Source organism: Streptopelia decaocto (genome assembly GCF_964273445.1).
Source record: "Streptopelia decaocto genome assembly, chromosome: 14".
NCBI classification, from domain to species: domain Eukaryota; kingdom Metazoa; phylum Chordata; class Aves; order Columbiformes; family Columbidae; genus Streptopelia; species Streptopelia decaocto.
In genome coordinates, this window is record NC_138669.1 from 220,564 (window position 1) to 243,628 (window position 23,065).

A 23,065-nucleotide genomic window follows, 5' to 3' on the forward strand; every position below is an offset into this window, starting at 1 on the left:
AGGGAGTTTGTGATGAGGGTGAGGGAAGTACAAAGGGAAAAAAAGATAAAAAAGGAGCACCGCTGTGTGGGGCTCTGTGTAAGTAGTGATGATATTTAATACGCAACCAGCACTTTTCCCCTATCAGATCTCAACATGTGGTGCAACAAAGCTCCATGCTCTGCACAAAACCACCTTCCAGAAACCCTCTGCCTGTCGAGGCTTTTGCGAGAATATCAGTTGGCAAATCCCTTTAAAGCAGGTTTTCTCCTGGCTTCACTTAACCACTCTAAAACATGAAATGAAGTAGCAGATTGTCTGGCCTCAGTCAAATTCTGCACATTTATCAGTCAGTAACAGCTTTGGCTGCTAGAAGCTGAGTCCTTGGGTCAGTCTGGTCTCACGTGGCCTCTCAAGTTCTTCAGCCACAAAGGCAGAGCAATGGTTTTAATTCCACAAAGTTAGTATGTTGTATTTCTTTTCTTTTGTGGCGTCTTGACATTAAGGAAGCAAAAACGAAACAAAAATCCCTCAGATAGAGGACTCTCCAGCAGAACTACGTAACCCAGTGAGAACCGGTCCAGTGAGGAGCTGGTTTGGCACTGTGTCTCCAAACAGAAATCAGAACCACCTGCAAAATACCTGGGCTCCATCTCCAACACAGAGTCAGGTGCTACAGGACGTGTCTGCTCAGAAAAATATGCAGGGAGGTTGTCTTTAAGTAGTTTGGGCTACAAAAACATTCATGTTCCTAGTGCTATTTTGTTGTTGCATGAGACAAGAGAAGCAATTTTTGCTGATTTCGTAGGCTAACTTACCAACTTACCTGCTTCTCAGTAAAAAACTGAGAAACACAAAGTTGGCAGCTAAATCAGTGAGTCAGTGTAGCGTGAAGGGTCTTGTTAGAGGGTGTGAAAAGGACAACATGAGCACCTAAAGGTGAGAACAACTCATCACTGGACCTGGATGGCTGAAACCCATGAAAAACACGAAGAACCTTTGAAATCAAGCAGTGTTCCAGCTAGCCAGAGCAGCAACTAGCAAGCAGATAGCATTGTGAAACAATTCTGTTCGGTTCAGCACTCAGATAAACCCACTAGGTGTTCTAAATGATGATGCGTGGACCAGGTAGCTGGAAAGGTAGATCATTTTCTACTGAAAATTTTCAGTTTTTCCCTTTTCACATGTGCTTGATAAGTGAAACAAAGTTTTTGTCAAACAAAACCAAAACTGCGTTGTTTTGGTTTTCACTAAGCCTTTTGAATGAAAAAGGTGAGGGATGAGGTAGAATTCAAGAGAAGTAAATGTTCTCTACAAAATTTCACATTCCAAACAAAGCCATTTCAGTTTGGAAGAATTTGCAATAACAGAGTAATCCATTTCTGTTCATTAACCGTCCTACTCGTTCATTTGGGGTGATAAATAAAAGTCAGGTTTGATATTTAAGGATCATACATCACCAAGTGTTAGGCTTAAAAAAATGCAGTGTACAATATTGAAAAAAGATGTTGATAAAAAAACAAGCCCAGAAGCTGATTCAGTTCTATACCCACAAACATTAGCATATACATTAGCACCATCATGTGGTATAGTACTGGTCTGTACAAGACAAAATAAGCTAAAACCACACGGGGCTGAAACCAGTTCTGACTGTTCCGCGGTGGCGCAGGGTGAAGGAAGCTGTAGCTGAGAAAGCGGTAGGACAGTTGCCCCTGCAAGACCAAAGCAAGAGTACTCTTAGTAGAAAATGCTAAACATAGCAAACCAGAGAGAGAATCTGGACTCTTCCCAGCTGACGCGGGGCAGGGGGAGGTCAGTGCTTGTTGAGGCCCAGCTTAGCGTTGTGCCGCCCTTTCGCAGAACATGGAGGCACCCAACGCTGACGAGGGCAGCCAGTGTGCTGCTTCCAGGGCACGCGGGACACGGGCATTGCCCCGCTCGGCAGGCTGTTCTCACTCTCCATTCCCCTTTTGGGAAATCAGGGGAGAAAAGGAGTCACCAAGGATACAAATCACAAGGAAGTTAAAATACGAACTCAGGTTGTGCTTTTTCCTCCACATGCCTTTTGTTCCCAGTGCAATGCTGGCTACAGAATAGTACCGTCCACCCCCTGTCCCTCTGGAGATATTTTTGTGTAGCACTCTGGAGAACAGGTATTAAAGAGGGGGGACTGACAAGGGGGAATGAGGAATTAACAAACAAGGGGATTAGTGTGTTTACAAGTTACTGCCTTTCAGAGCCATCCCTGGGGGTTTTGTGTTCTGGGAACTGTTCACCCCCGCCTAATGAGGGATGCAAGCTTGGCTGATCAATGAATCCATGAGATTTTACAGATCTCTAGCACAGTCCTGGTACACAGACAACCTCTGCGTTTGTAAGTTGTTTTCATAGGTGCACAAGACATACCTTGAGTATTCACAGGGATCATAAGTGATAATCAGAAGCGATACGATGCATTCTCAGGAACAGCGTGTGCCTCCCGAGGAGCAGCAGCAGCTTTCTGCAGGCCTGCAGCACCACTCCACAGCTGCATCAGCTCAGGCTGCTTTCTGCAGGCCTGCAGCACCACTCCACAGCTGCATCAGCTCAGGCTGCTTTCTGCAGGCCTGCAGCACCACTCCACAGCTGCATCAGCTCAGGCTGCTTTCTGCAGGCCTGCAGCACCACTCCACAGCTGCATCAGCTCAGGCTGCTTTCTGCAGGCCTGCAGCACCACTCCACAGCTGCATCAGCTCAGGCTGCTGCCGTGTGGGTGCAAGGGCCTGGTCCCCCGAGGCGAGTCGTGTAGCACTGGCTGCCCTAGAGATACCACAGCGCTAAAACCAGTTCTGTTCCCAGAGTCCTGAGGGTCGACTTAGGTCTTACACATTTGACTCAGTCACAGGGTGTGCGTGCCACACGTCATACACCTTTTTGATCGTAGACTATCATTTTTAAAGGTCAGCAGATGTGAAAACTGCGGTATGTCCCCATTGCAGACTTCCATTTGAACAATCTGGACCTTCTTTTCAGCAGCCCAGATATCCTGCCTTGATTCCCCGCTCACTAAGATTTCAAAGAGATTCTGCAGGAATGAAAAATTAGTCTCATAACCAAGTAGTAAAACATGGTCCATATTCTGGCTTTAACCAGCTTCCCTGTGTTTCACCCAGTAACATGATAGGCTCAGCTGGTGCACTATGAGGTAGCGTCTCACCAAGTGTCATGGTATTTTATTAAGTTAGAAATGTGATAGCTACTGTTGTCACACTTCAGTGTACAGAACAATTCATTCACAAATGAGAAAAACAGACCCCTCCACAAATACCTTTCCCCTGACTTAATGCCCTGCACCATACAACTGAAGTGGAGGGGGCTGCATCCATATTATCCCAGCTTGGCTCACAACAGCTATTGGGAGAGGGGCTTAAAAAATAATGGGGGTAGAGGAGGGAGAGAGGTGCCAGCAGAGATCTGCTATTCAGCCACTTGGCTCCAGCTACATACAGAAATATACACCCCAGTGATAGGCTGATAAGAGACCAGACCAATGACATGAGAACAAGATAAAATCATGTGTCTTTTTGAGAATTACCTGAAATAAATGCTGCAGAAAATCTCATTACGGATAAGAACTACCTGTGATATTTTGCCTTTGATAGAAAGTTTGGTTACTTGTTTGGGGATCTTTGTTGTTGTTGGGTTTTTCGGGGTTTTGTTGTTGCTTTTTGAGGGGGTGTTTGTTTTTTAAAGAGGCTAATTTAGAGTCATTTGTAAAACTCGTAATTTTGTAGAGAAGGTAAGACATTCTGTGGTTTACAGAAGACTGAAGTGGTGAAGAATAACTACCCTGGTTAGCTGCAGTTGTTCTGACTTCGGGTCCTGTTGTACCAAGTGCTTTTACCTCTGTTGAAAAATCAATGAGAACAAAAGGTAGCGTTCATCAGCTTGAAGGCTTTTTGTTCTGTTCTGTTCTTCCCTGCAAGGGTCATGGAGAAAGGAGATTTAAGGTGGTGGGAGGAGCTTCCTGATTTTTCTCTTTCTAATCTTAATGCTAAGACTAGGAAAGAAACCAAAGAAATAACATTTGTCAAATTTTTGAGGCAGGGCCTCCACCATTCAGACAATGAAGAGTTTTGGAAGATAAGATCTAGAGTACATACTTGGTGTGGGCTGAGCTCCGAGTACATACTCTGGTTCCATTTCCTGTGCAGAGGTTTCCCCATCGCCCTGGGCTGCGAAGGGCGCTGCCCTCGCGCTGCAGCCCTCGCGGAGCACGCTGGGGACACCCCCGCGGAGCACGCTGGGGACACCCCTCGCGGAGCACGCTGGGGACACCCCCGCGGAGCACGCTGGGGACACCCCCGCGGAGCACGCTGGGGACACCCCTCGCGGAGCACGCCGGGGACACCCCCGCGGAGCACGCCGGGGACACCCCCGCGGAGCACGCTGGGGACACCCCTCGCGGAGCACGCCGGGGACACCCCTCGCGGAGCACGCTGGGGACACCCCCGCGGAGCACGCTGGGGACACCCCTCGCGGAGCACGCTGGGGCACCCCTCGCGGAGCACGCCGGGACACCCCTCGCGGAGCACGCCGGGGCACCCCTCGCGGAGCACGCGGGGACACCCCTCGCGGAGCACGCGGGGACACCCCTCGCGGAGCACGCCGGGGACACCCCCGCGGAGCACGCCGGGGACACCCCCGCGGAGCACGCCGGGGACACCCCTCGCGGAGCACGCTGGGACACCCCTCGCGGAGCACGCTGGGGCACCCCTCGCGGAGCACGCCGGGGACACCCCTCGCGGAGCACGCTGGGACACCCCTCGCGGAGCACGCTGGGGCACCCCTCGCGGAGCACGCCGGGGACACCCCCGCGGAGCACGCGGGGACACCCCTCGCGGAGCACGCTGGGGCACCCCTCGCGGAGCACGCCGGGGACACCCCTCGCGGAGCACGCTGGGACACCCCTCGCGGAGCACGCTGGGGCACCCCTCGCGGAGCACGCTGGGACACCCTCGCAGAGCACGCCGGGGACACCCCTCGCGGAGCACGCTGGGGCACCCCGGCGGGCGGGCGTCTCTGGAAGTGGCTTTCAGACAGACCTTCTCCCCTGTGGTTTTGCGGGCACACACGTCCTGTCCAAAGCTCTGTTCTCACAGGGGAAGGCTGCCGAACCTCTGCCTTATCGTGCATACAGAGTTTGAAAAACACGGTTTTCCTGGCTAAAAAACAAGCGTCTCTCTCCGTCCTGTCTACGTAGGAAGGAGTTTCACTTACTGTATTATTCAAGAGCTGTTGTGCCCTTACGTATCAGTGGATCACATACACACACTCTATTCATATTTTGTGCCATGTTATGCTTATTCGTAACAATTAACTAGCTAGACAGTGCCAGACAATACTAGCAATATGTAATGTTTTATCTCCGTAATATTACCCGTAATTTTTCATTACATTCTTTCAAATATTTTTTCAAAGCATTTACTTACTCTGATACATTTTTTTTCATTTGCTTCTCAGGACTGCGACCAGATCCACATAGATGATGTATCATCAGATGACAATGGTCAAGATCTAAGGTACGGGATCTCCAGGCTGGAAGCTGCAGGTCAGGTAGTGCACAGCTGTTTGAAAACAGCAGGGGCCGGTCAGTGATGTACGACAACGCTCTCCTCCGCTGGCTCCCTGCTGTCTGCGCGTGTTGAGCACGCAGAGGCACAGTGTCCTCTTTCTCACATTAATATGCCTGTGCCTACTGTTAAGCCCTGACTATACTGAACCACTCTGGGAAATCTGTCTAAAATGAGGTTGAAATCCAGTCAGACAGCACTACTTTCTCATATGATCTGCCCAGCCCGTTGGCACAGACTTGGACAGAACTCTTCAAAACCAGATTGAAAGGTTTCCCACTGCCCAGTCTCTACTGAATGGGCTTAGTGGTGACGATTATGGACCTTGCCATGCCAGAGCCTTGTCACTGGTAGAAACTTGAATCCAAACTGCACCAAACAATATTATTATTTGCATACATTAGATCATCATGTATGTAAAAACGATTTCTGTACAATTACATCTACCTTTCCCAGTGTTGCCTTGAGAGTCATGGTAATAGGCACAAGAATAAAATGTGCAGGGCCCATATAAAGCTTTACAGTATTTCAGGGAAGAGACTTTTCCTTCTGCATAGAACCCTTGAAATGTTTTTTGCTGTAACTGAAATGCTACTTTGTGCTTTGCAGTGCACTGAAATGCCAGTTGTATTTTTAGGTCCTTTGGCTCCAGTGGCCTGTAAGCAGTCTAGATAGTTGTTCAGGCAGTGATTAAAACCTTGATTTGGGGGTTGAGTGTTTCTGCAGTTACCGTAGCAGCCCGGATGAGAGGCAGGTGAGGAGTTTCAGTGACCTGAGGGTTGTCAGGTGTTTCGTAGTGCAGAGAACCTCAGAATTGTCAGGGAGTGCTAAGCAACCTGCGTTGTGTTTACAGTAAGAACGCTTTGCAAATCAGTGCTAGCAACCATGCTAGAGATGAACTCCTGTTTTGTAAAGCACGTCTTGCGTATATCTCTGCTGCCACTTGTCTCCCTGTTTCTTTTAAACTGTTTCTACTCCTTGCTGGCACTGTATAGGCTGCGATTATACTGACCTCTCCCCTTCTGTCCTCCCTTGCCCAGCACATACAACTTCTCCGCAGATGGCTTCCACAGTTCGGCTGCCAGTGCGAATCTGTGTCTGGGCTCGGGTGTGCACGGGGGAGTTGACTGGATGAGGAAATTAGCATTCCGCTACCGCCGGGTGAAGGAGATGTACAACACCTACAAAAACAATGTAGGGGGTAAGTGTCTATGGCCAAGCAACAGGCGTGCCTTTCATCTTCCCAAATACTTGTGACCCTGCTAGGGACATCTATGGCGGAGTTGTAGAGGGCATCATGATAAGAACACCTCACACCGAGCTGAGCTGGTGCTTCACCAGTCCTCCTTAAATAAGGTTCTGTACAGGATTTGCAGGAGATATGCTAAAATACCTGGTTTAGTGGTTTGAAAAGGACTCAGGTCTGTGTGTGTTGCTTTATTTTGTAATTTCTTTAGCAGGAAAGCAACCTTCTCCAATTTTTCAAAGTGTTTAGTAAGCAAGAAAACAGTTCAAAACTAAATATGGTTGTTTTTTTTCCACAGAACACATCAGTGGTCTCTATCTGCAGGCATTCTTGTCTCATAACTGCTTGTTTGTAACAAGGCACCAGGGCCATGAGGAGGGTACTGGAAGAGAGAGGGTTCAGGACACAGACAGGAGCCCTTTGGCATTCTACATACAAAGCTCTGCAAATCCCTGTCTGTGCTTCTGCAAAGATGCTTTTTCCCTGCTTACAGGTTTAATAGGAGCTCCTAAGAGGGAAACCTGGCTGCAGTTGAGAGCAGAACTTGAAGCGCTGACTGATCTCTGGCTCACGCATGCTCTGAAGGCGCTGAATTTGATACATTCGCGGTAAGAACAGCTTAGAGATTTGCCTACAGGTTTGATCCAGGATCTCGTTTGCTTCCCCTGTTTTCCCCCCTCTAGACAAATCGAGACACATTCGTAGGACTTTGCTGTGGGAGGCCAGTCTGCACATGTTTGCCAGACTTGCGTTATCAAGGGCTGCGGTGAGCTGGAGATGATGAACTGAGCAAAAGCAAAACCAGTCCTTTTTCTTGCCTTTTCTTAGCTGTGTCATCTGCGGCACACTTCTCACGTGAGCAGATTTACAAAAGAGTAGGAAAGGGAGAAAATATTCTATCCCTGAACATGTTCGCTCATCCAGCAGGACATTGGAGTTCAGATTCCCACAAGACAGATCCTGGCATGCATGCAGTCAGGCTGCATCACTGCTGCCAGTGTTGGTTTATGGTTTTTCATTCTACCAAGTCGATAAAAAGACATTGCCAGTGCTCACATTATCTGTCTCTAGCTGCATAATCTCCCAGTGGCTTGGGAACTCCCAGCTGCAAGAAAGGTTTGCTTCCTGCCGTCTTTCAGCAGCAATAAAAGAGAGAAAACACAGATTGCCACTTCTACTAACTTTTGTTTTCTAGGCCTAACTGTGTGAATGTGTTGGTCACCACAACTCAGCTTATACCAGCTCTCGCTAAAGTGCTTCTCTATGGACTGGGCACTGTCTTCCCCATTGAAAACATTTACAGTGCAACAAAAACAGGTAAGAGCAAACTAACTTAGGCTTTGCTGAGGAGAAATTGGATTTTTTGTCCCTCAGGCAGGCACATCCATTCAACCTGATTGCAACAAGTGAAGCATGAGCTTTATTTTTATCTCCATGTTTACACATCTCTTAATCCACATCCTGACTGCCCACACGTAAGCTAGAAAAAAAAATCACAAAATCAAAGTCTTCCCAAGTGTCTCCATGGGGAGTGAGCTGAAAATACTCATCCCCATCTACTGCATGTGGGATGTTCCGCTGGGAGGAAGATGGTCTGTTGGACCTGTTACGTACAGAGACACCGTTTGGATACTGGTGTTCTTGCAGAGGGGTCAGGGGTGCTGAACGAGCTTTATGAAGCTGTGTGAGTAATAAGTATAGGTAGGGTTGGCTTGGGGCTTTATTTTTCTCAGTGTTCTTACTGTAACCAGAATGAACAGAAGAGGGCTCTCGAAACTGCAGGCCACGACTGGCACACGGTCTCGCCTGGTCTAAGCCCGTGTATCGAAGTCACAAAGCTTACAGAAAACTGGCAGCGCTCGGAAGTCCTCAGCTGACAGAGAAAATGCCAGCAGCTGGCATGAGGTGGCGAGAGTCCATCGGAGATAAGATTCAGTTAGGTTCTAATTTCAAAAGCAGAGAAGGAACGTAGCAAGTGCAGTACAAGTTCAGTTAGGTCCCAACTCCACTTTGCCTACCTGAATGTCAGCCCCACCTGCTGTACGTGTCCAGATAAAAAACTATGTCTTCTCTTCTCTTGCTTAGGGAAAGAAAGCTGTTTTGAGAGAATCATGCAAAGGTTTGGAAGGAAAGCCGTGTATATTGTAATAGGAGATGGCGTTGAAGAGGAACAGGGAGCAAAAAAGGTACAGTTTGTGGATACCATGCTGGATTCTTCCAAGTTTTCATTTCAATGGCCCTTTTTTTTTTACTTAAGCATTGAATGAAGCTCCCTCCAACAGCTTACAATCAGTCTCATTTCTTAATATGCAAAATACTCAACAACCTTGTGAGAAATTTCTTACTGTAAATCTCGCCACCTTGACCGCTAGTGCAATTTTTCAGGTAGTCGCTGTGTCACGTGTTCCAGGAGTCACTCTTGCTTAATAAAGAAGGCTTTAAATACATGGCAAGGAAAACTCCAGTGTGTGATCTCAGATGAGCAAGCAGAGTGAATTTCTGATCTACACGTCGCTTTTGTAAATTCCAAATGATTGAAATTAGTTTTGAATTACTTATTAGAATATGCACATGTATTTGTATTTATGACTCACTGAGATCATAGGGTGTAATGTCATTAGAGTGGATACCAAAGGGACTAGGACTGAGTTGCTGCTTTTATCAGTGATTTGTGGATCAATGTGATTAATTTCACAAGCAAAATGGGGAGATGAAGTAGAACAGAAACTGCGATAGCATTTTGGGCAGGAATAACAAGGCCTCGGTAATACTTCATGCTCGTGGCACAGAAGTGGCCACTGGTGTAGGCAGCCTCAGGAAGAGCTCAGGGGACTCAGCTGCGTGCAGTCGAGCCCTCCGTGCGTCAGCATCCGCACCCACGGACTGCGAGGAGAACTGGAGCTCTAGCGACCAGCTGAAGCTGCTTTGTCTTGGGTAGACTGAGAGAGGAGAAAAGCCAGAACCCAGAGCTTGGAAGAGATAAAAGCAAAATCTGAGGAGCCCAAAGCTTGTGTTCTGCTCACAGTGATTTGGGCTTGGAGGTCAGAGAGCCAGGAACACCTGCTGCCTTATACAGGGGATATCGGTGTATCACAGAAACCCAGGAGTGGTAGAAACACGGAGAGCACCAACCACAGACGTGCAGGAGAGCAGCCAGGTACATCAACTGAATTGTTCAAGATGAGAATTGAATTGAACAGGCAGAGTTTTAATTTACCAATCTTCAGAGCAGAAAATGCTGCCTGGGGTGAAGTGATAACAGCCTGGTGCTTCTGACAGCCCAGGGCCGCACTTCAAAGGCAGCGGGTCAGCGACCAGACTGCATCAAAGGCTGCAAGGGGCTCTGGCTGCAGGAAGAACTGGGAAGGTTCAACAATCTTCTACAGGCAGATTTCAAGAGCCCTCTCGCTTGTGTCTCCTGGCCTAAGGAGCTCTCCATTAGTGGAGCACATTCTTTGCTGAGCTGTCTCAGCGTTGATTGATGACGATCATTAGTCAAGGCTTCCACACACCTGAGCTTTATTCAAAAGAAGTGAGGGGGAAGGGGCAGGGGGAGCCTTTCACTGCTTTGCCGACAGCACTGATAATATCTCCATTTTAGTGGGCCATTTTTCTTCACCTGTCTGATGAGTGATAACTCTGTAAATGCGGAACAACAGGAGTGGCTGGGAGGCCAAGTTTTCTTCTAATTTAAGCAAGAAAAAATAGATAATTTAATGGAAGGGTTTAATAACAACCAGGGGAGGAGGAGGGAGAAGGAAATAACTTTTCCCCTTAAAGGGAAATTGCAGAGCAGTGGATTCCAATCACTTCAGCTGTCTGTGTTTGCTGTCTCTGCACACTCTGATAAATAGCTTGAAGGAAACATTTGTTTACTGAGAGGCAGCATACCAGAGGGAAGCCTGAGTTGTATTTAAACCTTAGAGGAGTGTGAATAGACACTCTGTAAAATGAACATCGGGGACCCTGGAGGTTTTTTGTCCACAGGTAGGTACACTTGGAAAAGGAACTAATGCTAATGATTGCAGAACTGCATTGTTATAAAGATGCTTTCAGAGCACTGTTTGTACTTAGCACACTGCAGTTTCCATCTCAGGTCCCCTGTGTAATTGAACTGCACTTTAAAAAGTTGATACTTTGTCCTCTTTCAGCTGTGAGTCTTGTTTTCCTAGAGTACATTCACAATTTTCAAGAGATTCATCAGGATATTATGAAGAAGATACAGTAGGTCACAGGTAGTTTACCTTTCCAGATTTTGTCCAGATGTTAAGACTTCAAGTGGAACTGGCTGGTTAAATCTTGCACAGTTGTATAGATGATCCAGTTTATCACAGTAAATGTAAACTGTGGGCCGCAGGAGAAGAAGGTGATAGTCTCTCAAACCCAGGACAGTTTCTGTGGACAAGCTGTCTGACAAGCCTGTCATGCCTTTCTCTAAGGCAGAGTTACACCAACTCAGGAGCTGATCTGAGCAATGATACCAGTTCCTACAGTTACAGAAAATGCAGTATGACCTACTGCTCCAGTTAACTTGGAATTGTTACAAAGCATTTTGACTCTATGTGGTATTTTATTCCTTTCTTTACATTTTTACAAATGTTAATAACTTCCTTTTATGATATATATCTTGTCTGTGAAGCACTGACAACACTAGTGGTGAAATACTGCAGTTCTAGAAACATTCCTAATTAATCCATGAGAAAAAAAATAATCCAGTTTAGTAGCTAGTGCATTCAGAAAGTCACCACATGCTCCATCATCTCTGAGGCAGGACACTTGCAGGTTCTGGAGGATCTGTCTTCCTCTCTGCATACGAGAAACAGCAGCAAACAGCCCCTTCCCGCTCCCTCCCTGTCCAAGACGAGCCCCCTTGCCTGTGACACCGTGACACGTGGCCCAGGGACCGCGCTCTGTTCCCAAAGGTGCAAACTAAGAAAGTTGTTTTGATCTCAGTATTAAACGAAAACCAAAAACCACCCTCTTTTGGTTTCACTCTAGCACAACATGCCATTCTGGAGAATCTCTTGTCACGCCGACCTGGAAGCTCTTCGGCACGCCTTGGAACTTGAATATTTGTAGCAGACCCCAACATCTTAGCACTGTGAGGGCTTCACTCAAACTATCGCATCGGTTCCACCTATTCCTCAACATTTTCTTATTGAAAAAAATCCCACAGCAACTGCAGTTTTTCTTTTTTTTGAAGGAGAACCCTTTCAGTGGAAGCCTTTAAGAACTTGCAGCCAAAGAACATTGTGTCAAGTCCTTCCTTTGGCCAGAGGAAGAGCCTTGGGATCAGCCGGGTGCCGCAGTCACCCGGCTAAGCCGCCCGTGTAGAGCTGTAACTGCCTTTTTGCCCTCAGTGACAAACACTACAAGTCTTGGGGCAGCTTGTCAGTTTTCTTGCTTTTGAAAGGGGAAGAGGACATAGTAAGGAGTCTGCACAATACATCACATCATGTGGGACCTTCTGAAAATGAGTGAAACTGTTTTTTGGGTTGTTTTTTTTTTGCATTTTTTTAATTTATGAACTAATCTCATTACTCTGGTATTAAGCTCTGTACCTGTGTTTTTAATCTGGCGTTTTGGGGTGGGTGGGGGAAAGTCTTACCATTCTAAATTAATTGTTCATTTCTCCAGAACAAACTCTGGAGAAAATCGTCTTGTGTACATGAATAATAAGGACACATGGTACTGTTGGTGAGAACAATAGCTGTGTTTGAATCCTCCATAGGTGGTATGTGGACTGTGCATGTGTCTACACGGTGCCTTATGCTGCCATCTTGGTTTTGGGGGCTGGGGAAAAAGTACCTTGTGATGAGTGAAAGGCATTAAATAAAAACATGTTTACATTTTGGGGGACTAGATTACCTGCCTCTCTCCAGCTACTCCTGCATCTAGAGGAATATGTAGAGCACACACTCGCCGTTTCAAGGCGGGGTTGTTGTAGAGCAAACTGGAGCCTGTACCCCGCTCTTCGGGTGTTGGTGGTGCAAGGACCGAACACGGCGACTGCGGCCCTGAGAGGCCGTGGGCACCGGCACATCTCGCTTGCCCTGCGGAAGTTAAAGAGCAAGCAAATACTGCAGTTGTGCGTATTTATTTTTATGTAAATAAATGCATCTACAAGTAAGCTTCAGCTTTAGGATTTCTGCTGAACCAGCCAGTTAATTCTTGCTATCAAAATATTTCAGTTCTCTGGGCTTGGATGAATCTGTAATTCATTTTCAAAACTGCTTTCTTGCTTGCTGTGGCACCAAAAAACCCTCAGAAGGATCAGAGCCTCCCTGGAACAAGGCGCTAAAGAGATATAATCCCCTTATCTATCAGGTGTGAATCGAGATCAAACAAGGAAGGGCTATGCAAGTCCTAAGTGTGGCACAAGTGCTACACGAGCCTGAGTGAGCCTCCTAATGTCTAAAAACATTTACCTCAGGAAGCAGATTCATTGCTAGATCTAAGAGGGGATTTTCTGCTGGACGGAAACAGAAAATCTGATCTCAAAACTATCTGATCTAAGTCTTTGTCTCAAGAGGTAGCGGCCGCGCAGCAGCTGCAAAGCGTTGGCTGCGCTTGTCAAGCAGGCGTGACCAGGACTGTCCTGCGGCCCCGCTCTGGAGGCGCTGGCTCAGGGCTGCTGGAGCTGGTACACGGCGCGGCTCTCCCGCCCGGCTGCTGGAGCTGGTACACAGCGCGGCCTTCCCGCCCGGCTGCTGGAGCTGGGACACGGCGCGGCTCTCCCGCCCGGCTGCTGGAGCTGGTACACGGCGCGGCTCTCCCGCCCGGCTGCTGGAGCTGGGTACACGGCGCGGCTCTCCCGCCCGGCTGCTGGAGCTGGGACACAGCGCGGCTCTCCCGCCCGGCTGCTGGAGCTGGTACACAGCGCGGCTCTCCCGCCCGGCTGCTGGAGCTGGTACACGGCGCGGCTCTCCCGCCCGGCTGCTGGAGCTGGTACACAGCGCGGCTCTCCCGCCCGGCTGCTGGAGCTGGTACACAGCGCGGCTCTCCCGCCCAGCTGCTGGCTCAGGGCTGCTGGAGCTGGTACACGGCGCGGCTCTCCCGCCCGGCTGCTGGAGCTGGTACACGGCGCGGCTCTCCCGCCCGGCTGCTGGAGCTGGGTACACGGCGCGGCTCTCCCGCCCGGCTGCTGGAGCTGGGACACAGCGCGGCTCTCCCGCCCGGCTGCTGGAGCTGGTACACAGCGCGGCTCTCCCGCCCGGCTGCTGGAGCTGGTACACGGCGCGGCTCTCCCGCCCGGCTGCTGGAGCTGGGACACAGCGCGGCTCTCCCGCCCGGCTGCTGGCTCAGAGCTGCTCGGGGGCACGTTCCTCAAGGTTTTCCAGCCGTAAGACTGTCACAAATAGGAAGTTTTATCTCGAGTCAAGGAAATCTAAGTGAATGGAGAACTGCCTGATGCTTGCAAGATAAGCACACCCGTAAATAAAACCTTTGAGAGAGGAACAAATGCCAGGGATAGCAGACTCCAAGGAAAGCACAGCTTCAGCTTTTAACACCCTGTCAATCAGCTAATTGCACTTCTTTGAAACCCCAGATTTAACACCTGCCTTATCTCAGTGGATTGTCTGAGTACTGATTTTTTTTCTTCCACCCTAAAGCTTCTTACAAGATTCTGCTTTTTGAACGTATTTAAAGATTCTCAAGGTCTCTTGTTTCTGCCTCCAAAGTTCTCTGCAGAGCTTTGGGCCTGTTTGTGGTTGGCGTCCGCACGTGCTGCACGCGCCATTGCTGTGATCGCTCCATATTGCTCCGTCAATGAGCTTTACCTGCCCACAGCGTGTCGGGTGGTGCCTTGGACAGGCACCAGTTTCCAGGACTGCGTCTTGCTCAGCATCTCAAATTTCAGCTCTGCCCACGCTTTGGCCTGGCTTAAAGCTCAGGTGTTAGCTCACTCAGGGTGCCTTATCCGATGAGCAGTGTCTATATATATATATACACACACACACACACACACACACAACCTTAGAGCTCACGCAGCCAGACTTGCCACGCTGCACCCACATAACACGCCTTTTGCAGGAGCCGAACTGCGCGTTCCGCAGGGACTGCACAGCGCACACCGCGCTCCCCTGCCTGCTCTGCACACGAAGGACTGCAAACAAAAGACTGTTTTCTTCCCCACATTAACCTTATCCCGAGTCTTTCCACCCATCTGCTCTCAGCTGCCACGTCTCGTAAGCCGTGGAGTGCAACACAAAGTAACTCTAGCTCTTAACAACCAAAAACCCGTCAAGATGGCGCACATCAGCACAGCATACCTCCTCAGGGCTCTGCCTTCAAGTGTCTGCTAATGCAGAACAGGGATCTGAACCATTTCTGAAAACCACTTTGACAAATTCATACCTGGGCCTTGCCCAGCTTTAAATACTCGAGATGCAACAACAGAATATCGCTTTTTTTTTTAAACTAAACACAAAACTGCAAATAAAGAGTTGCAAACCCACATGTCCTCAGTGGGATGGGAGGACGCGGAACTGCACGGTTTGCCCGTCCTGTACTGAATTTTTCATGCAGCGTGTCCGTCCGACCACCTGAGGGCGGCCGGCGCCTCCGCCAGCCCCGCAGAGCGGGGCGACCCCAGCGCTGGGTGCAGAACCCGGGGTGCGCGGGCCCCGGTGCTGCTGTCACAGCCTCTTACCTGGTGAGCGGTTGGAGTTCTCCGCATTCAGCCCTTTTCCTGTGAGGAGCACACCTGGACAGGTCAGGCAGGCCAGCGGGGCTCACACCGGGCAAGCTCTCGAGTGGTATTTTGTTATAAAAATGAGTTTTTAAAAGGGAAGAAAAATAAAGTATTTTGTTATAAAAATGAGTTTTTAAAAGGGAAGAAAAATAAGTATCTCATTGTTTCCCAAATGCCTTCAATTAAGGTGCAGTTGTACAAAAACACCACCACCAACAAAACCCAAACCAACACCTACAGGTTGGAACAGGCTTCAGAGCGCAGTGCGGTTTCAGGTAACAATTTCTGGCTCGTTCATCTCCTTTCGCCTCCTGACACGGGAGCAGCGTTCGGACTGCACGAGGAACGCCAAAACCGCACCGCCAGCTTTCAGGATTTGCGCTTTTCTTTAAACAGTAGCACCGGGAACTTTAACTTTAGTTGTTCTACACATACATGTAACCAAGTAACTACAGGAGTAGAACTTTATCCCTTATTTGCAGTAAGAATGGGCAGTGAGAGATTTCATCAGCTCCCGGCTCCTCCTCCCAGACAATTCAGACTCAGACGGTCCTGCCCCGTTCCCGCCCTCCGGGACGGCCCCAACCCTCCTCCGTCCCCTCTTACCTCGCCCCACGATCACACCTCCGCACCAGTTCCCACCTCCGCCCCACGATCACACCTCCGCACCTGTTCCCACCTCCGCCCCACCATCACACCTCCGCACCGGTTCCCACCTCCACCCCACCATCACACCTCCGCACCAATTCCCACCTCCGCCCCACGAACACACCTCCGCACCTGTTCCCACCTCTGACCCACGAACACACCTCCACACCAGTTCAGTTCCCACCTCTGACCCATGATCACACCTCCGCACCTGTTCCCACCTCCGCCCCACGAACACACCTCCGCACCTGTTCCCACCTCCGCCCCACGATCACACCTCCGCACCAGTTCAGTTCCCACCTCCGCCCCACGAACACACCTCCACACCGGTTCCCACCTCCGCCCCACGATCACACCTCCGCACCAGTTCCCACCTCCGCCCCACGAACACACCTCAGCACCAGTTCCCACCTCCGCCCCACGATCACACCTCCGCACCGGTTCCCACCTCCGCCCCACGATCACACCTCCGCACCTGTTCCCACCTCCGCCCCACGATCACACCTCCGCACCGGTTCCCACCTCCGCCCCACGATCACACCTCCGCACCGGTTCCCACCTCCGCCCCACGATCACACCTCCGCACCTGTTCCCACCTCCGCCCCACGATCACACCTCCGCACCGGTTCCCACCTCCGCCCCACGATCACACCTCCGCACCGGTTCCCACCTCCGCCCCACGATCACACCTCCGCACCGGTTCCCACCTCCGCCCCACGATCACACCTCCGCACCAGTTCAGTTCCCACCTCTGACCCATGAACACACCTCCGCACCAGTTCAGTTCCCACCTCCACCCCACGATCACACCTTCACACCGGTTCCCACCTCTGACCCACGATCACACCTCCGCACCTGTTCCCACCTCTGACCCACGAACACACCTCCGCACCAGTTCAGTTCCCACCTCCGCACCAGTTCCCACCTCCACACCCCACGCACATCGGTCGGACGCAATCGAACCGACACGGGAATGTTACACAACAAGCCACGGACCTTTGCTGCTGTTCGCACGGGGAGCGATGGGCGCTGCCGAGTCCCACACACACGAAGAGCTGCTCAGGTACAGCCTGCAGCGCTGCTGCGGTTTCCTCAGTTTGACAGTGGATGCAAAGGTCCCACACTCGTGAGACAGAAGATCCCAAATGAGTGAAATTATCTGCGATCTGGAGACTGTGCGGAAATGAACGTCCATCCAGACTGCAACAAAACCGGGAACCCAGGAACACAGACCACTTTTCTAAAACAATTTAATAAAAAATTGTGACGCTTCTTGGAAAGCTGGAGAAACCAAAGCACATCGTGTGTGTCGCCTGTCTCAGTCACAAAGAAACACAATTGTCAAAAAGATATTTAAGTTTAATACAAATTTTATACAAAGAAAATGTGAAAAAATACTTCCATATGCTAAAAGCAATTATGCTTCACAAATAAGGCCAGCTAGGCTATTTCTGACACAACTGCAATTCACGAATATTCTGTTCTCGCTTTTTTCTAATACTTTTCCCTCTAATACGGGTTCTAGCTGGAGACTGTACAAACCGCATTCTTTTATAAACAATGGGAGAAATCAACATGACTAAAATGTACAACAGAATGTACTGGAATGATATCATACAATTAATTTTCTCATATACATACATCACCTTTGCTTTGTTCAATGCTTTGTTTTACACAACATACAAATGGTACTACAGTATAAGTGTAACAGACAGCATTTCCAGGGGTTACTTTCTCTCATACTGTACTGCTTCATGCTTACAGAAAAACATAAATTCCATCATATAAATAACACATGCTCTGGCCCAGCGTCAAAAGTCCTTTGCCCATCGCTCCCGATCCACGTTTTCCTCCGCACCTACCTCCTGTCCATTCAAAAAGCTTTCCAAGTCCTTTTTGGAGGATTTAAACATGCAAACTGAACGGTGAAACACAGGAAGATCTTTACTGTCCTCAGTCGTGGACACCACTGATCAAAAATCACGCTACAAGCACCTGGAGCTGCTCTCCAGCCTTCCTGATATTGGACTGAAGAAGTTTAAACATAATTGTGACCTGTAAACAATTTCAACGGTCCGGTCGTTGTTAAACACAATGTCAATCTTTCTGTGGTTCAGTCCGCGACTGGAAATGTCACAATTGGCCTAATACAATTTTAAGTTACCCTTCATCATTTGCTTGCTCAAAGAAATTCTACAAGAGTTCAAAGCGCAGAATTTTTGTGAATTCCTAACGCAAATGGACTTGTTGGGGTTCTCATGATCGTATTATCTGCTGCATAACCATCTCCCAAGACCAGTGTTCAGTGTCAGCTTGTGGTAAGGCTGTTTTAAACCTTCCTTTTCCAACTCAAGCGCTCTTTATAAGTTAAAGTCAATACAAATATAAAAAGGAGATGGTACTCTAATGACATCCACAAATTGTACAGTATTTACAAAAGAAGCATAAATTTAATATGGATCTTACCTGTCCTCAGCTTTTCTAAGCCAGCGCTAATGCTTTACATTAATGTAGTGTAGTTAATGCTTTGTACACATATACAAAGCTAAAGTCTGAACCTTTGAGGTTAGTCCAAAGAACTGTGTTTATTTTTCCCATTTCTATTAGATTTATTTACTCCACCAATTGTATGGGCGTCTGGTTAGCAGTCAGACTCTTCGCACTTGGACTGGCACTGTGGTCTGAACATACTGAACTCCAGCTCTCATTGCCACTGTCCCCGCAGGACTTACCACTACAGGGATGGTCTGCGGATTAAAACCAAGAGAAACACATCGTTATGTTAAAGGTCACATAGACATGACCACAGAAATAGAGATTTCCAGGGAAAATCCAGAACGAGTCCCAATTTTGTGCAAGAATTAATACCTTTATTACCACAATATGACCTCACGCCAGGGGAGAAAGTAGCGTATTACTGTCCTATGGCCAAGAGTTTTTCTGTATTATTATTACTATATAATTACAGAGACAGGTGGTCCTATAGGTACTGTATACACCGTCTGTGCTTGGAGAATTAGGTTTTCATAGTTACTACATCCAGTTATGTATTTTCTCCAAACTAATACATGGGAAGAGGAAAAAGGGGCTTAGAAAATACTTTGTCGTTTGAAAAAGCTTTGAAAAATTAAAGTGGAATACAAAAATACCCTTGTTTAGAAGTATATCCTCGTTACACACTAACTAAACCTTTTCTTTCCCCCAAAGAAACTCCCCCGTGCGTTCAGAGCAGAAAAAAAGAACATCCATTTGAACAGAAAGTACTTAAGTTAAATCTCGCACAAATCAGTCACAAAAAACATCAGCATTGCTGGGAACTGTCTAATGCACCCTGTAAAAATATTCATATAGAATAAACTTTTCACTTCCATCATGATCTATAAATCTCAACAAATGAAGTTTCAGGACATCTCTATAGGTGGTTATTGATTCTACAGATGCAGAGACAAAGGCACAAGAACAATCTGGTCAAGGTCACATCACTCTGGAAGATCTGGAAAAGGATTTATTGATCCGAGCTGTATCTTAACCTGCCTCCAAAAGTGTGAGAAAGTCTAGAAACGCCTTTACCATACAGACCGCGAGCACGTTTGGACACAATTCCAGTGATGCCCGACTGCCGGCAAACCAACGCGTCCACTTCAGTTCACAGTATTTTGTGGAAGAAACAGGAGTGAGATTTTGAGGGGATGCACAGACCCTCCCCGATGGCCGTGTGGCATTCCAAAGAGAACACGGAGAAGAGGTAAACTTCTCTGAAGCCCAATGTCGCCCACACTGATTTAAGAAACCACATTAGTGTCTTAACATTATTCAGCAAGGACCGCGAGCTTCCTGCTGCGCTGCATTGTCAGCTCCTCCGTGACACGGTCTGTGCCCTCCAGACGCCTACGCATTCCATTCCCGGCAACGCCAAGACGAGGAGCTCGTACTTTGACATTATGTCAACTGCAGAAAGAATAAAAACCAAATATGGAACCAATTTGCTAAATTAATTCAAGGTTGGCGCCATTTTGTAATGATTTCAGCTGCGTATAGAGGGTTCCATGGAAATGGTACCCGGAAGATACACTGGAAGTTGTTCAGAGGAAGAAATTCCTAGTTAGAAACAAAGTGCAAGCCGAACCCTAAACAAGCGGCTGTGAGAGTCGCGGTTAGTGCTGCAGGCAGGAGACGAGGCCGCGGCCCTTGGGAGCATCCACACGTACACAAAGGAAAAAATCAACTTCAGTTCTTATCGGGATCGGGATATGGAATGTGTGAGACTCCTTCAATGTGTGTAGATCATTCCCTGAGAGGTAAAATCTCCACCTCTGCCAGTTTTACACATACGTACATTTTGCATACATATTAGACATGCAGTAAGGTTTAAAATCGTTTAAATTGCACGTGCAGCCGTTAGAGTCCAGAGGCGTCTGTAGCTGTGCAGGACTAATGCAATGTGTACAAACTTTCAAACATGCACAAATAAAGGCTGAAACCTTTCAGACGTTCCAATTACGCTTTACACAACTCAACACACTTTGTGTTACAGAAAAGTGACAAAGGTAACTGCCATTTTTCTGAATATTACACAAGCCCACCTTACGATCTCACAACCTCTCAGCTATTCACAAAACAGCCTAACAGCTCTGATGTTTGCTACTTGATTTTAAAACACATATAAAACCTTGTTGTTACGGCAATTCAGTCCAAGCAACTTCGGGCCAATGCCGCAAAGTTGCACGGTGCTCTCAGTTGAGACAAAACGAGCTAAAATGCTGCGAGGAATGTGACAAGTGCCGGCCCCCCACGGGCAGCAGCGGCCGCGTGGGACCGACGGCTGGGGGCCGCGGGACACGCGTGTGCGCAGGGGGACGACGCGGGACACCCAGAGCAGACCGGGCCTCACAACCACGGCGTGACCACGACTGGCCGTTCAACGGTACGGAGTTACCGTTCTCTAACTGCAGTCAGAAAAGGAAGCGAAGCTGCCGCACACGTCTGCTCTGAGCCCCCCGCGCCGCCGCCCGGAGCGCCGGCCTTCCTCAGCGCCGCAGACTCGGCCGGTCCAGAGCACGGGACGGCGCGGTGCACAGAACAACAGAACAACAACCCGGCTCCTGTCCCGTCCTCCCGAGTGTCCCTGGTAAACTCTGTGGCAGAAAAGCCCCCGGTCTGATTCAGTGCTATTTCTCATAATTCCGTAACGCTAATGTGCAAGACTGCGTGGGAGATACACCACTGATGAGTGCGTGTTTTCTTTGATAGGTACTGAGATGTCACAGGAATATCAAGCATAGCTCAGAAATAATTAAATCTCTTCAGGATACCATAGACAAAAAGATATTTAAAAGATATTTTAAATGAATTCTATATATTTACATTCATGTTGTGGTCAAGTATATACATGAAACGGGCAAATGACTAACATAATAACGTAAACTGGAAGTCTGACTGTCCTCGGTGCCTTAGAAATTGTTATGAAGTATAGCAAAGTCCTCGTGATCATGAATTATGAAATGAAACGGTGGAATGTTGCACGGCAAAATAAGACATTTTGCACCGCAAGTTGAGACTATACCAGTGAATCCATATCTTGACAGAACAGCAGACGGAGACAACCCCCCAGAAATACTGAGCCACCTCAATGCCAGGAGCAGCACTACGGCAGACTTTAAATGACGATGTTGTACTTACACTTGTGGGTTGAGAGGTTGGAATATAGGTGGTGGTCTGCGGTACCTGGACCAGTTTTACAGGCTGGCTGCTGGTCACACCTGTTGCTATCTGCAGAGACAGCACAGGCAGCCTCAGGAGAAGTCTCAGCTTTTACAGAAATTCCACCTAGTTGTTATTATTGTTATTATATGAAATTTACGTTGGGTGTTTTGTTTGTGTTAAAAATTTGCATCCTAATGAATTCACAGGTTACTTCTTTGTTAATAAAACAAAATTCAAATTATGAACGTGATCAATGTATACAGCATGATGCTTCAGGTTGAATATCTATGTGAAAGCAATTCCAGATTTGTATAACTGGAATATTCCCTGGCAAAAGTTTTAGGTCATTGATTTTCTCCCATCCCCTACTTCCCTAGTAATACAAAGGTTGTGCTGCCACAAACAATGCATATGAACATTGGGTGAGCCAGAGTTCAACTGACTTCACCAGAGCGAACTGAGGGGCACAGCACAGCCTTCCCCTCCTCACGTCTGCTTCCCACGGTCCTCCCTCAGCTGACACGTCAAGCCCAGAGATCTAACACCAGACAGTAGCAAAAGCGTCAAGAAATGAACACAGCTCTCTAGTTTACTATGCTCCCCAACTCTACGGGACTATCTCCATGAGACATCATGCTGGAATCACAATACTACAAAATTAGTTTGCTTTTCATTTTTTAAAATACAACAAGGCTCCTACTGATGTGGGGACCATGTGTGAAGGTTTGAAGGATGAGCCCCCCCCCCCCAAATTTTTCACTTAATAAATCTTGGAAGGGCAGAAGAAAAACGATCCTGAAATTGCTAATAGTCAAGCCCTACCTATAAAGCAGAATCTTCTCTATAAACATTATCTATATATGCAATGTTAAGTCCCTTTTATCAGAGCATTTGCTCATCCTTGCCTACTGAATACTATCAGAGTAGATGCTACGGAGGATTTCAAAACTGCACACTGCTCCATTAAGTGTAGATCCAGGTGAACTGTTGTATCAGTGTTATGGAAGGCTGTGGTACCCTAGTGCAGTCTGTTGTGAGAAAGTAAGTTGATCTGAATGCAGGTCTTGAGCTTGGCCTCTGAAACCCAGGCAAGAAGGGCTTGGAAGTGCTGCAGTCAGTATTGCTTATCAGAAGGCAACTTGTATCGAAAGATCCAGACCAGAAGCTACACTGCTGGGTCCT

General features: G+C 48.1%; 2 protein-coding genes across 11 annotated transcripts in view; one reads left to right on the forward strand and one right to left on the reverse strand.

The window, feature by feature from the left end:
- The window catches only part of EYA2 (EYA transcriptional coactivator and phosphatase 2), a gene marked incomplete at its 5' end in the record, with an annotated part of 87,001 nt that extends 74,867 nt beyond the window's left edge, over window positions 1–12,134 (forward strand). For all 4 annotated transcript variants that reach the window (XM_082065670.1, XM_082065672.1, XM_082065669.1 and 1 more), the window contains 6 exons: window positions 5,482–5,540; window positions 6,632–6,792; window positions 7,331–7,445; window positions 8,033–8,154; window positions 8,923–9,023; window positions 11,836–12,134. In XM_082065670.1, coding sequence (XP_081921796.1) covers window positions 5,482–5,540; window positions 6,632–6,792; window positions 7,331–7,445; window positions 8,033–8,154; window positions 8,923–9,023; window positions 11,836–11,916 — 639 coding nt within the window. In that variant the 3' untranslated portion in view covers window positions 11,917–12,134. The remainder of the gene's footprint in view (window positions 1–5,481; window positions 5,541–6,631; window positions 6,793–7,330; window positions 7,446–8,032; window positions 8,155–8,922; window positions 9,024–11,835) is intronic.
- Window positions 12,135–17,518: 5,384 nt separating this feature from the next.
- ZMYND8 (zinc finger MYND-type containing 8) overlaps window positions 17,519–23,065 on the reverse strand; it is a 43,721-nt gene continuing 38,174 nt past the window's right edge. For 4 of the 7 annotated variants that reach the window (XM_082065636.1, XM_082065634.1, XM_082065635.1 and 1 more), the window contains one exon: window positions 17,519–18,927. In XM_082065636.1, coding sequence (XP_081921762.1) covers window positions 18,829–18,927 — 99 coding nt within the window. In that variant the 3' untranslated portion in view covers window positions 17,519–18,828. Of the gene's footprint in view, window positions 18,928–21,807; window positions 23,064–23,065 lie in introns of those variants that run through there. The other 3 variants (XR_014185419.1, XM_082065639.1, XM_082065637.1) reach the window with 3 other exon arrangements.